We start from the raw sequence: 15684 nt of genomic DNA on the forward strand, positions 1-15684 counted from the left end.
CTCACTAGCCTGTGGTTGCTACTGCAACACTTTGCAGTGGCTTCCTTACAAATTCTCAAAAGTTCCACGAAAAACTAGGTAGTGATACTACTGCCCCATTCCACGAGGAAGACCCAGCCCCTTGGGTCTTGCTCAGGACCATTTCTCCACTGTGATCACTTCCACCCTCTCAAGATGATACCAGACTGGCATATTTAACACTATACATTTACTACATTAAATTTTATGGCAGCCTCTACAAATTTGTTTTCCTCTGACATTTAATCTGTATATTCCTCATGCACTTAAGGCAGCTATTTTCACCTGTGAATCTCTCCTTGTCTAGCTTAATCAGACATCCTTCAAGGATCCCTTGCCCTGCTCGTTATATGAAAAACTATGAAACTTATTTCACTGCTAGGCGTCTTGCCGTGCTTATACACAAACAACTTCTGGCTCTCCATACCACACGTAGTGACTAAAAGTGACTCAACAAAGCATTGTCTGGATCAGTTACTCTTATGCCTGGCATCTCATGTGTCTGTCCAGTGGTTTTTTAACCCTGTTTTTTGGAACAACATCCAGGACTGTGTCCTTGTCCAGTCCATTCACTGTTTGATGCGCTTGCACATTATCATCCATAAAAATGAAGTCGAGTACAAATCTAACCCTACAAAGACAGCCCTGTGGAAGGAGTATACTGTTACAATAACGTTGACCAGTAAGTGTACCATATTCAAAGATTTGAAAGTCAGTACACCCAAGTAATATGTGTGTCCCCATACCATAACATCTGGGCCATCAAAATGATAATGTTCAACAATATTTCTGGGTGCATTATTTCTTCCCACCTGTCACCATATGATGGTACATGTTGCATCCATGGGAACATTGTCAAACATGATCATTTTGATGGTCTAGGTGTTATGGTGTGGGGAGGCATAATTGTGCACGGGCATACTGACCTCCAATTGTTTGAACATGGTACGCTCTCCAGTCAACATGGTGACACTTCCCCATATGCATCTTTGCAGGAGTGCACTTGGATGTGGCTTCTTTTATATGGATGGCAATGCACAACCTCATCTAACTGTGCAAGTGGAGGAGCTCTTGAAATGAGAGGATATTCAGAAAATGGACTGGCCTCCCACTTAAATCCCATTGATCATGTGTGGGATGTGTTGGGGAGGCTTATTGCAGCAGATCCACATGCACCAACGATCATCCAGTAGTTTTCAACCACACTGGTGGTGGAATGAAATGTCCCACCACGAGAACTTCTTACCAACCTTGTGGAGAGCTTGGGAGTATGTTGCAGAGAATGCGCTGCTGTCAGTAGTGATCATACACCATAGTACAGAACCATATATTAGCTTTTGGTAAGTCCAGGGGACCATAATAAATCATGGTGATTTCAATGTAATTGTTGTCTTTGAATGTAAGTGTCATTTCTGTTCATCACATTGTGTATTTCTTTCAGCTACCTTCAGTACTGCAACAGTTTTTTCTATGTATGGTCAAAGTTCCACCAAGCTGTTGTACTTGGTAGTTATTTACATCACACTTTATTAATTGATTCATTTATTCTCTCATTTGTTGTTTGAATTTAGAATGTTTAATAATATTATCTTTGTACTTGGATCTGTGTTGCAATAAAGTCAGTTATGACGAAGATAGACAAAAAGTTTATTTGCAGATTAGCATCTTCCCTGTCTTTCTTAAATTGAAATGTGACTGTGGAAACTCCAAGTTGGAATATCAACAATATGAGGGAAAGGGTAGATTGCTACTCACTGTAAAGATAAGTTGAGTTGCAGTCAGTCACAATTAGCTTTCAGTCAAAGCTTTCTTCAGAAAATGCACTCACGCGCACGCATGCGCACCTCAGGAACACTTGACTGACCTCTCCAGCAGCAATCTGGAGGGGGCAGGGAAAGTCTCCCCCTCCCCCTCCCCCTCCCCCTCCCCCTCCCCCTCCCCTCGCCCCTTTCCCGTCTCCCCTCCCCTCACCCCACGTGTGCCATAATTTATTTAAAAATGGAAAATCAAGGACCAAATAATGACAATATCATGAAAAGGATAGATTGGCACTCTCCATATAGTGGAGATGCTGAGTCACAGATAGGCATGACAAACACTGCTAAACATGTAAGCTTTCAGCCAAAAGGCCTTCTTCTGAATTACACACAGCTGCCAGATACAGTGGTCGCGCCCGTGTAAAATTCATGAGGCCTTTTGGCCGAAAGCTTGCTTGTTTAGCAGTATTTTTGTTGTGCCTGTCTGTGGCTTAGCATCTCCACCATATGGTGAGTAGCAATCTATCCTTTTCATAACATATACTATCTGGCTGCATTCATAAAGGCAGTCAAGTAATTGAGATTTATCAGAGATTTTCTAGTACACCCATTGATGATGATCTGTGTATACATTGAAAACAAAAAAACATTTTGTGTGCTATTAGCACTGCTGTTGCATTCAGTTTCAAAACTTATGTGGATGTTCAGTCTTTGTGATAATATTTGTAGTTGTATGGATATGATGATAGTGTTCAAAGACTATTACACTACCATTTTCATTTTTTCAGGAAACCATATGTGGCGTTGGAGTGTACAGATTCCAGTGGTTTAAAGTCTACGTACACACATGTTACAAATGCAAACTGTATTTAGACACCTATAACATTTCTGAATTCTTTGAAACATTTGGTGCTAAATATTTTGTGAATATTGTATAATCATTTTGTTCAGTTGACAATTTTGAGCAATTATAGTAATACACTGTCTACAGGCGAGTATCATATTTTGTATATAGCCACAAACTAGTCTTTGTGTAAAATTTATATAAACATCTGGAATTTTTACAAGTGCTCTTCTCTCTTTAATTGAATTAGTGTTGCCCTTCGAAAATATGCTCATGTACTCTGTCCTAATCCTGTAAGAAACCTCATCAATCTAAATGACTGTATATCATGAAAATGAACAGAAAACACACAAGAAAATGGAGAACTAAAATCACTAATGGTGTGAAAATCACCTTGGCCAGTTAATGAACAAAATAAAATGGCTCTGAGCACTATGGTCATCAGTCCCCTAGAACTTAGAACTACTTAAACCTAACTAACCTAAGGACATCACACAACACCCAGTCATCATGAGGCAGACCCCACTGGGAATCAAACCCGGGAACCCGGGCGTGGGAAGCGAGAACGTTACCGCACGACCATGAACAAAAAAGTGCTGCACTGTTAGCATATCAGTAGTATGTAATATCATCCTGATAAAGACCTGTTACTGTAATAGCCAAAACATTTGAGATTGTACAGATGATAGTCACAGATCAAGGAGGAGTTTGTTGAAACCCAAGTTCATATGTTTTCTAGTTGTGGCTACCTTGAGATTTGAACAGAAATATTGTTAGCTCAGTATGTAACTTCAGGAAGCAACATCATTAGTATCGCCAGTAGACATACATAGGAGTGATGACACCGTCCTAGCTGTTGGAAATACTAATTCATTTCTCTAGGATGAGAGGGTTCAGGTGACTCAAACCTCACAATGAAAGGAAACCACCCATAGTGAGGTCTACCCTTATCATCCGTACATATTGTTAAAATAGGCAAAAAACAAAAGAACATCAAATAAAAATTCACTTAAAGTTACATTTCCCCCCCCTCCCCTCCTTTTCACTTGCATTCAGCTACACACATACTTAACCATGCAGAATGTAAAATTGCAATATTGTCAATGTTAAAATGTGCAGTTAAAATCCTGGTTGGTCTGTAGTGTGGCTGGCTGATTACTTATAGAAAACCCAGAAAGAGCCACTTGCCCAGATAACACATTAAAGCAACGTTCCTAATAATTTACGCAGAAAGTTATACACTTGACAAAATCTTAAGTCGTGTCACATTCATCCCACCATCGGTTAAAAGAGATCAGAGGGTAATTTAGCCATAAGCACTAAATCTCATAGGGTCATCTTACTGGAGCAGGAAGCTATATGTCATCAGATTGAGCCCTAATTTTAGTTGAAGGATGAGGACTTAATCTCACCTCAGTTGCCAGAAGGACGTATGTAGTAGTCAGGCAATTGATTTTATTAGCTGTATTTTAGTGTCTGTGTTGTTAACTCTGTATTGAACAAAAACTGAGGTGTGAAGGACCATATGAGTACAGGCAGGTTTCCATGTAAGATGGACATGTCTAAGAATATTGTGCCTCTAAACACTATTGTACTCTTTTTGTATGTCAAAAATTTGCCTTTTAGATGCTGTCTACATAAGAAAGTACATTGTGTAGCCAACTCCAGCAAGGTGACATTGTTGATGACAGATCAATACATCCTCAATCCGCACTGAAATCAGCTAAGAAGCTTTCTGGTCTCTAGGATCCAGACTAGGCAAGAATTTATCATACATTCCAAGGTGAAGCCATAGAGAATGCCTCTAGTATGTCAGATCCTCAGTCTTTTGAAGAACAGGTTGGCAATGGCTGGCATGCTATTTAGGACCCGTGTTAGGAGCTTTATATAACAGCTGCTGATGTACTGACGAATGTATCCATTCAAATAACTTAAGTCCCACACAGTTTTTGGGACGACTATCACTGAGATCTTTTTTGCACATCTGCAGCATTTGAGGCTCCCTCTAACAAGATAGGAGTTGCAGAACTTTCATTTAGCACTTCTTATCCAAAAGGGTCACAAGAACTATTATTTCTTATCCAGTACGTCCATTTGAATTTTATGTCTTATTTCTACTGCACAGAAAGAATATAAAGATAAATTTAAAAAATGCTGATAATAGATCTTCCTTGCTTTGTCCACTGACAGTCTTAAAATTATCAGTGTTCGTAATAGACACCTACACTGATCTGACAAGTTATGGGATAGTGATATACACTTAAACATATGGCAGTAGTGTCGTGTACACGAGGTATAAAAGGGCAGTACATTGGTGGATCTGTCATTTGTATGCAGGTGATTCATGTGAAAAGGTTTCTGATATGATTGTGGCCACACTGTGGGAATTCAACTTGGATTGGTAGCTGGAGTTACACATGGGACATAACGTACAGAGAATACCACATTTCAGGCATTATATCTCATTATACAAAACAGTGGCTGTCGGCCTTCACTTAACAACCGAGAGCAGCGGAGTTTGCATAGAGTTGTCAGTGCTAACAAACGAGCAACACTGTGTGAAATAGGTGCAGAAATAAATGTGGGACATACAACAAACATATTCATTAGAACAGTGCTGTGAAATTCGGCATTAATAGTCTACGGCAGCAGACTACCGATGCCAGGGCCTTTGCTAACAGCACGACATCACCTGCAGCACTTCTCCTGGGCCATATTGGTTGAGCTCTAGACAATAATAAAACCACAGCATGGGACGCAAGTCAACAACAAGGCACTGTGCAAACTGGTGGTGAGTCCACAATGGCGTGGGCTGTGATTATGTGGAATGGACAAGGTCCTCTCGATTTTTGGCTATATGGAGACTGTTTGCTGTCATTCAGGGATATCATGTTCCCAAACAGTGATGGAATTTTTATGGATGACAGGGTGCCATGTCACCAGGCCACATTCGTTTGAGATTGGTTTGAAGTACATTCTGGACAGTTCAAGCAAATGGTTTGGCCATCTGGATTGCCTGATATGAATCCTGTCAAACATTTATGGGACATAATTGAGAGGTCAGTTCGTGCACAAAATCATGCACCAGCAACACTTTCGCAACTATGGATGGCTATAGAGGCAGGCAGCATGGCTCTATATTTCTGCAGGGTACTTCAAACACCTTGTTGAATCCATGCCATATCGAGCTGCTGCCCTAAGCCAGGCAAGGGGAGGTCCAATGATTTTAAGTGCTATCCCATTACTTTTGTCACCTCATTGCATGTTTGCTGTGAAGCTGGTAAATTCCAGTTGTGGATCACACATCATATGCTAGTGTCAAGAAGGAATAAGTGTTTTCAATGAGTATTATGCTACAAGACATCAAACAGGCCAATATTATCCATGCCAAATAAATGTAGATCACAACAGGTGACCTCAAAGCCCATCACTGTGCCCTAATGATGTTTGCGGTCACTCTTTAACTGGGCGCAATGGTTTTCATTTGCCATAAAGAGCTTTCAGCCAGTTCTCCAGCTGCAGAAATCAGGAAAACTAAATGAGTGAGGCCACCAAAGATAAAAATCCACCATGAATGATACATATCAGTCACACTGTTGGCATCAACAACCATCAGCCTGTCCAGCTGCTGGTCTATTCTGGGGTGTCATTTTCTGTGAAATCAGGTGCTTGTCACCAGCTGAAGAAGATTATGTTTATAGATTGAAAGACCATTCTACTGAAGGTTGCAAATGGAAAATTCATCCAGCTAATAAGATCTTGTGTTGTAAAAATAACTATCAATGATAGAAAACAGCCCTCAGAAATTTTAGTTTTACCAGAATGCAGCCATAATACAATTTTTAGATGGGAATTCTTGCAGGCATCACAAACACTCGTAGACTGTGGAAGACTGGGCCTACCCATTGATGAAGTTACTCTGTGTTCATGCAACAGTGGCTCTGGGTGATTGTGTACCACTCAAGACACACTTATCCCACTGTGATCAATGAGACAAGTTCATGTCAACAGTCATCTTTGGTTTTGGTGCAATCTTTGGTTGCTAATTACTGGGAAGGGAAGATATAATTGGTGCATCCGGACACGGAAGAAGAAGAAATGTCAACAGTTTGTGTGCTCAGTTAAACTGTGAAACTCTAGTTGAGTGCAGAAAGGTACTCAGACTCTCAATAGAAATCTATATGCCAATGACAGTCATAACCTGTGGGTCACCAATTCCTGTGAACAGCCACAACTCATCCCTCACGGGAGGCACACAGGGTCAGTCAAACTCATCCAGGGGGGTCAGCTCAGTGCCATCAATGGAGAATCAGTGCTACACTACCATTGTTGATTACCCACCAGAGGAATATATAACCAAGCTGCCAAAAGGTCCTGATTTGATCAAGGAATCTCATTGTGTGTTGGTCATTTTGTGTCAGTTTTTACACTGGAGATCATCTTCCATCCGTCACTGCTCATATTATAGCTCCAGCTGAACCACACACATTTCAGAAGGAAGGTGAGAGACACCATTCAGCATAAGAGTTCTTGTTTCTCCCCTGTGGTCCTCACAAAGAAGAAAGATGGCATTTCTGCTTCTATTACAGGCACCTAAACAAGATCACCAAACAAGATGTACACTCATTGTCACAAATAGGTGACAGCTTGGACTGTAGGATGGAAACAAAGTATTTCTCCTATATGGATCTGTAAGCTAGATACTGGCAGATCAAGGCTGACGACATTCACTTGGAAAAGATTGCTTTTGTTACACTTGATGGCCTCTGAGATTGGTCTCTGCAGTCCTCCAGCCACTTTGTCTATGATGGGCAAGTTGCTTCCATGATTTAAATTGACACCATGTCTTTATTACCTGGATGACTTCGTGTTTTCAAGGAATTGGAAGATCATCTAAGGTGCCTGACAGCTGCACTGAAGTATGCCAAGAGAGAATTCTTCACCTAAATTTTAGACAGTTCCTCTTTGTCAACTGAATATAAAAATCTTGGGGCACCTCGTTAATAGAAACAGTCTTTTCTGATCCATAAAAAGTAAGAACCATATAGGAACTTTTCGGCACATCTGTAATGTGTTTTGTACTTCAAAATGTGTTCCTACTGCAGAAGCCTCATAAATGATTTCAGTTGCAAGAGACAGCCAATACAATAAATACTGCAGGAAGATGCCTTTTTTAGTATGGAGAAAGGAAGGCATTTACACCTTTGTCAGTTCTGGCATTTTTTAATGAGCAAGCAGATGGAACTACACACTGGTGGTGGTTACAGGCTAGGTGCTGTTTCAGTGCAAATAGAGGAAGGCACTGCCAGTGTGATACCTTACACCTTCAGAGTACTCTAAGTCCAAGAAGATAGGAAGTACCTTGCAGTTGTTTGGACAAGAGTAGTTCCTGACCCTATTTCTATGGCAACCTATTCACTGTTGCATGCTCCAATTTTATATTGCCTGGCAAGCCTGAAGAATCCATCAGTACAGTTGGCAGGCTAAACACTGTAGCTTCTGGAATGCAGGGTAAACACTGTGCTGTCTTACAATATATTTATTCATAACCGGCTTCAATCATCGATCACCTTCACAGTGCACTTGCTGCTGACATATGGCTTCATTTTTCAATGTTTTCTATTTGCTTAAGCTGGTATTTTGACGTGAAGTATCTTTTTCTGATGTTTGCAAGTCAACTATGGCATTTTTTCTGGGTAAACAGCAGGTATACGATGTGAAGCTGTCCTATTTTTCCACTGTGAAGATGATCAATGATCGAAACCAGTTGTGAATAAATATATTGTAAGACAGCACAGTGTTTACCATGCATTCCCCCCAGATATATCGATGCTGTCGCAGTCACCTGAAGAAAAAAAGAAAAAATACTTCAGGAATAAAACTTCACAGTAGTATTCAAAATGGACACAAACACATGGATGTCGGAAGAATTTTGCGGACTCTTTAGAGAAACACAGCAGCAATAACATGCCAGATGAACAAGATAATTCTGCATTATGGAAGACTGTAGAAGCCATCAGAGGAGAGTGCAGACTACTAGATTGAACGTTGTATATAAGAAATTAAGAGCCAACTGGACAGAAATGGTTGCTTAGCATAAAGCTCATTAACAGCTGGCCATACTGAAATATTTTCGTGACCCAATGACATGAGATCATCTGGGATTCACAAAGACCCTTGATTGTATGAGAAGCAGGTATCGTTGGACAAGTCTCTACAGATCTTTCAAACATTATGTAGGCAATTGTAGAGAATGTCAATGATAGTATCATATGCTTGATTGCCCCCAGACTATCTGATACCAATACCTCTTGCAGTTGATCAATGTTGCTATACTGAAATTGACTTCTTGGGGAGGGTTTAAAAGTACAGAAATAGGTTATAGCGTGCACTGACTACACTACACACAACACTATCACCAAGAAGGAAGCAGCTGCCGAAGCTCTGGAAATTGCCAGGTTTCTTGGCAATGATATAATTTTGAAGAAATTTTTATAGCAAACATAGCATTCAAAACCGTTTATATTGACTGGTTTTGACAGGTACAAGACTGCCATCTTCAGATCTGCAACATTATGCATTTACATTTACTTCATCTACTATCATTGCCTTGTTATACATCACAAGTGAGGAAATGGCAATTGTACATTTACATACATTGAAAAACTTTTTGGTTGTACGTTATGTTCCATGATGCGTTCATTACTCATGCCATGTTAACATTTTAGGGAAGAGTCTGTTGCACATTCCACGCAGGTTTGTCACAAGTAATTGTACATACAGCTAAAATGCATATTGTTGAATTTGGCGTGTCCACATATGTAGCATTCCTTTGATGCTTTTCAGTTGTTAAAATTCACATTATATAATAAAAGTGCTCATTTATGCCAATGTCTACATTTACATGACAAGTTAAGCACATCTTGGAACCTTCTCGCTTGAAATACATGGTGCGACTGAGTGGAACTGATGTAAAGATAATTAATACTGGTCAACAGTGAAAATTTTTTTTTTTTTAGCATCCTCAGTTTTAAAAATGCTTCATTACATAAGAATGGTAAAAAAAAGGCAAATAGATAGAAATGCGACATATTAAGGCCATCCTCATGACATGACTACAGGATAGTTTTCTTATAAGTAATCTTTCTCATTGTCTGTTGCTCTCGAGCACTATGTTGTTCTCAGTCATGAGGAAATGCTTCCTTTTTTGGCTGTGAATTCCCATGTGCGAGTAGTGCGATCTACATATATCTTGCGCTGAGTGCTCATTTTCTTTTAGTGGTGCATTTGTGTTGTTAGAATGAGATTTTCACTCTGCAGCGGAGTGTGCGCTGATATGAAACTTCCTGGCAGATTAAAACTGTGTGCTGGACCGAGACTCGAACTCGGGACCTTTGCCTTTCGCGGGCAAGTGCTCTACCATCTGAGCTACCCAAGCACGACTCTCGCCCCGCAACATGCAAAGGTCCCAAGTTCGAGTCTCGGTCTGGCACACAGTTTTAATCTGCCAGGAAGTTTCATATCAGCACACACTCCGCTGCAGAGTGAAAATCTCATTCTGGAAACATCCCCCAGGCTGTGGCTAAGCCAAGTCTCTGCAATATCCTTTCTTTCAGGAGTGCCAGTGCTGCAAGGTTTGCAGGAGAGCTTCTGTAAAGTTTGGAAGGTAGGAGAAGAGGTACTGGTAGAAGTAAAGCTGTTAGGACAGGGTGTGAGTCGTGCTTGGGTAGCTTGGATGGTAGAGCACTTGCCCACGAAAGGCAAAGGTTCCGAGTTCGAGTCTCGGTCCGGCACACAGTTTTAATCTGCCAGGAAGTTTCATTTGTGTTAGTGTTTGTACAATGTCACAGGTATGTTTAAATCACTCAAATAACCTTTGCTACCCATGTGGGGAGTACACTATTAAATCGTGCAGACAACAGGTGACACCCTTAGTGAAAAAATCGTATGATCTTTATTTCGAGTGCAAGTTAGGTTATCAGAATCTAAAATGGACACCTCACATTGTCTGAGTGAACTGTTTGTCTCGTCTTAATGGTTCAGTGAAGAAAAAAGGTTGCAATGCCTTTTGCTCTTCCAATGATATGGCAGGATCCGACCAATCACATAGATGATTCCTATTTCTGCTTGGTTAAAATAACAGGTATGAAGTGCAAGGATAGGAAGACAATCAAGTATTCCACCATCAAGTCAGCTGTTCAACCTGTACTGCACAGTTCTTCTTTACCTGTACCCATTCCTCCAGACATATGGTCATTGGAAGTTGAATTCCATGTTGGATCTAGTACAGATGTGGAGAATGCAAGCTCTGATTTTGATTACAAAGAAATGAGGCCACATCTACCGACATGAAATGATTTGAATGACCTTGTTAGGGACCTGAATCTTTCTAAGGCACAAGCTGAACATTAGAGTTCATGTCTGAAACAGTGGAATTTACAAGATAAAGATGCTAGGATTTGTTTCTTTCAATATCATCGGGCTGCCTTCACACCATTGTTTGACATGGAAGACTCACACTATTACTACAGTGTCGTGAATGGTCTGTTTAAAGCTATGGGAATGAAACATGTCTCATCAGAATGGCGATTATTCATTGATGGCTCCAAAACTAGCTTCAAAGCGGTACTCCCTCACCATAGCAATGTATATACTCATGTTGCCATAGTTTGTCACTATTTTGAAGGAGACATACAGCAGTATGGAACTTTTGTTGAATAAAATTCAATAAAACAGCCACAGGTGACAAATCTGCTGAATTCAACTTAATTTTTTTTCTCCCCCCATTCAATGTGACAGAGGTGCAACCCTTCCACAAATTACTGCCGATTTCAATGCTGGGCCATCAACATGTGTCAGCATGCAAACCATTCAATGAAACGTCATCGATATGGGCTTTTGGGGATGAAGGCCCACTCGTATACCTTTGATGACTGCACGACACAAAGCTTTATGTCTCGCCTGGGCCCATCAACATTGAAATTAGACTGTTGATGACTGGAAACATGTTGCCTGGTCAGACAACTCGCCTGGGCCCATCAACATTGAAATTAGACTGTTGATGACTGGAAACATGTTGCCTGGTCAGACAAGTCTCATTTCAGATTGTTTCGAGAGAATGGATGTGTTTGGGTGTAGAGACAATCTCATGAATCATAGACCTCACGTGTCAGCAGGGGACTGTTCAAGCTGATGGAGGATTTGTAACGGTGTGGGGCGTGTGCGGTTGGAGTGATACAGGACCCCTGATACATCTAGATATGACTGACAGGCGACATGTACGTAAGCATCTTACCTGACCACCTGCATCCATTCACGTCCAGTGTGCATTCCAACAGACTTGGGCAGACCCAGCAAGATAATACGACACCCCACACATCCAGAATTGCTACAGAGTGGCTCCAGGAACACTCTTTTGAGTTTAAACACTTCTGTTGACCACCAAACTCCCCAGACACGAACGTTATTGAGCATATCTGGGATGCCTTGCAACGTGCTGTTCAGAAGAGATCTCCACCCTGTCATTCTCTTAGTTTCTGGACAGCCCTGCAGGATTCCTGGTGTCAGTGCCCTCCAGCACCACTTCAGACATTAGTCAAGTCCATGCCCGTCGTGTTGTGGCACGTGTGCATGCATGCTCTCGGGAGCCCTACATGATATTAGGCAGATGTACCAGTTTCTTTGGCTCTTCAGTCTATTACTAAATATATATATTTGGCACTCAGAGCACATTTTTATTTTTACTTTATGTGGACCAATCTACATGATTATTATTTGAGAATGAATATTAACTACTGTATTTTACATCACCGTATAATAAGAACTCTGCATATTTTGTAATTAAAAAGTATGCTTATACTTTTTCTCACATACTGTTACACCACTGGTGATACAGTGTATACATATATTATTTTTAGATATTTCTGTTCATACACGACAACCTGAACAGACGGTGACGTGTAAATTTCTAGAAATGTGCCAGTTCTTATGAAATAATGTTTATGGCACTTTTCATTTCTGACATATTCCACAGGATATACAAACACAGAGTGTGACTTAAGTTTATACCCACATAGTTTTTAGTAAAATGTATCTAATGTCACAATTACAATGCTACATCCACAGAGGCAAGGTATAGCATATATATGTCCAGAGTAGTATCTCTTGTACTTATGACGTGGTGCAGGACTCTAATGTATGTGATCTTAATTTGTATGGTAACTTGAGTTTTGCCCACATTCTACCACAGTATGTATTTTACACTTATGGTTACATCATGTGGATCTGTTCATATGGTTTCCCCACTTCTTTAAACTTTACTCTTATTTTGTTCTCCTATGTAATCTGTTAACAAATGCAGTATGATCCTTAATTTCTTACCTCATCCTCCTACACTATCAGTGATACAGTGGATCCACATATTTCTCATGCTTTGTTGCATATGGTAACTAGAACAGAATATGAGAGAAGAAAGTTTTGGTAATATTCCATCACTCATGATATTATACAGTAGAGTCCCGTTAATCCTAATTGGGACTGGACCTTGTTCGGATTAGCTGGAATTACGGTGACGAGTTTCTAGAATGAAGTATACCAAGCAGATAAATAGGTACACCATTGTAACAAATGGGAACAAGAGTGGGAACAATGGCTCACTCTCACTCCCTGCCCGTGTTGTGACCTTTGTAGTGTCCAAGGTCAGCGCACTGCCAGTTAGCTTGCAAAGCGCTTGGTTATGTTAGTTGTCGATCGCTGGCCTACATAACAGTTGTATTGTATTCGTTTAGGTGTAGTGGTGTACATATTTTCATCATGAGTAAACGGAAACATACAAAACTGGCAACGGAACTACGGAACTGTGTGTTTGTAAAACAACCATTTGTGATTGGAAGAAGAACTGAGTGAAGCTTGAAAGCTTGAGCAGTCCAGTGCAACGTCTTTGGGAAAAACACTCGAAATTCAGCAGACTTTGAAACAGTCTCAGTACGATAAATTGGATGAAGCTCTTTTCCTTTGGTTTACACAGGAAAGAGAAAGGGGAACTCCTTTTAATGGAGCACTGGTTCAGGAGAAGGCTGTTTACCTGAACAAGTTAATGAATGGTGATGAATCTTTTAGTGCGAGTACGGGTTGGTTGGACAGATTCAAAAAACAACATGGAATCTGTCAGCTAACAATTACTGGAGAGATCCTTTCTTATGACCGTGATGCAGCGAAGGAATACTTGGGTGAGTTTGGAAAAATGATAAGAGAAGGAAAGTATTCTCCCCAACAAATTTATAATGCTGACAAGACTGGCCCTAATTTTTGGGCATCAAAAGCAGAAGACCATGCTCCTGGTTTTAAAATTTGCAAAGATTCTGTGACTTTATTAGTGTGCAGCAATGCTGCTGGTAATCACAAGCTGCCTTTAATGCTGATTGTCAAATCTGCTAGGCCCAGAGCTTTTAAAAACTGCAACATTAAGTCCCTGCCTGTATATTATCGTAGCTGTACAAAGAATGGTTTCACGGTCAGTTTGTTCCTTCTCTTCGACGGTCTTCTAAGGAAAATCATTTGTCTCCCTGTGCAATCCTTTTGATTGATAACGCACCATCTCACCCCAGCACTGAGGAATTATGTGGTGGAGAAATTGTGGCAAAGTTTTTGCCACCAAATGTTACACCACTTCTACAACCAATGGACCAGTACGTACTGCAAACATTAAAACTGATTTACAGAAAACAAGTTTTAAGAATGCTGATCCAAGATGTAGCATTCCTTTAATGGACAAAATAAAAAAGACCAATCTGAAGGATGTTTATTGGGTCGCTGAGGCATGGCAGAATATTTCAGAAAATACTCTGAGAAAATTGTGGAGAAAACTGTGGACATCTCTTGAATTTCAGGACAACGTAGTTGAAAATGATGAGGAAAATCTATTACAAATGATACAGACAATCCCTGGATGTGAAGAAACTAGTGAAGGAACCGTAGATGAGTGGATGGCAGCAGATGGGGCATGTGTGGAGAACCTTGATTTAGTTGCTGCTGTGACTCAAGATCAAGAAGAAGTGGACTGCTGTGAAGCCTGAAAGCGACAAAGGAGAGCTGGTGCCACACAGTGATGTGGCAGAAGCCCTTGACCTCGCGCTATGTTATTTGGAGCAACAGCCCACTGCTACACATGTTGATTTGATGTTTACGAGACTATGGCACAACTATGCGTCATATAACAGACTGTCTTCATTACACCAAAAAACAATGATTGAGCTTTTGTCATCTAAAAAGTAGGGATAAAATGTCTGCTGTATTTTAGTAGTTTGACAGCTTTTCTTGCATTGTTACGCATTGTTTAAATCTAATGTTTTCTTGCCAGTCTTTCTAATACATGTTTACTGTACTGTGTAAATTAAAATAGTGTGGATGTACAGCAGTTTACTGCAGTTTTCCATACTTAGACTAAAATTTTTCATGTTCGAATTAACCCGACGTTCAGATTACCGGGACTCTGCTGTACTTAGTTTACGGCCCTTCATCTGTCTTTATAACATTCCGTGTAGTATAAAAGTAGACGGTATGACACATGTGCATACTTATATATTTTTCACTAAAAGAATCCATATTTGCATCTACTTGTGACATTTATTAAGGCAAGTAATAAGTCATGAGCTTATATAATATGTGTTACGTGATTCCACTTATCTGATCTTCATGGACTTGCTCATATGATTTACCATCTTCTAAAAAAAGTGTTCCTATTTCAAGTCATCTATGTAACCAGATAATAATAATAATAACAATAATAATAATAATAATAATAATAATAATCTGCTCTTCACCTGAATTGCAATTTAAATTTTACTACCCACAGTCCAACACAGCATGTACTATTTAGTTCTGTGGTTGGGTCACATGGACCTGCTCATATGATACACTCCTTTTTTAATAATAAAAAAATGTGTTCCTATTTTAATTCATCTATGAAATCAGGTAACAATGCCATATGTTCTTATAGCTCTTTGAAATGATACAATATTAGAAAAGCCTGAATAATGTTTACCCTATGTAGTGGTTACAAAACAC

The 15684-nt window shown here is 40.1% G+C and overlaps 1 protein-coding gene across 1 annotated transcript in view; it reads left to right on the forward strand.

Annotated features, from left to right (window-relative positions):
- LOC124556562 (mucolipin-3-like) overlaps nucleotides 1-2839 on the forward strand; it is a 136044-nt gene extending 133205 nt beyond the window's left edge. Inside the window, exon 13 of the mRNA XM_047130518.1 lies at nucleotides 2564-2839. Within this exon, the coding sequence (XP_046986474.1) occupies nucleotides 2564-2648 (85 nt within the window). The 3' untranslated portion in view covers nucleotides 2649-2839. The remainder of the gene's footprint in view (nucleotides 1-2563) is intronic.
- The last annotated feature ends 12845 nt before the right edge of the window (nucleotides 2840-15684 follow it).

This window comes from Schistocerca americana, chromosome X (assembly GCF_021461395.2).
Source record: "Schistocerca americana isolate TAMUIC-IGC-003095 chromosome X, iqSchAmer2.1, whole genome shotgun sequence".
NCBI classification, from domain to species: Eukaryota; Metazoa; Arthropoda; class Insecta; order Orthoptera; family Acrididae; genus Schistocerca; species Schistocerca americana.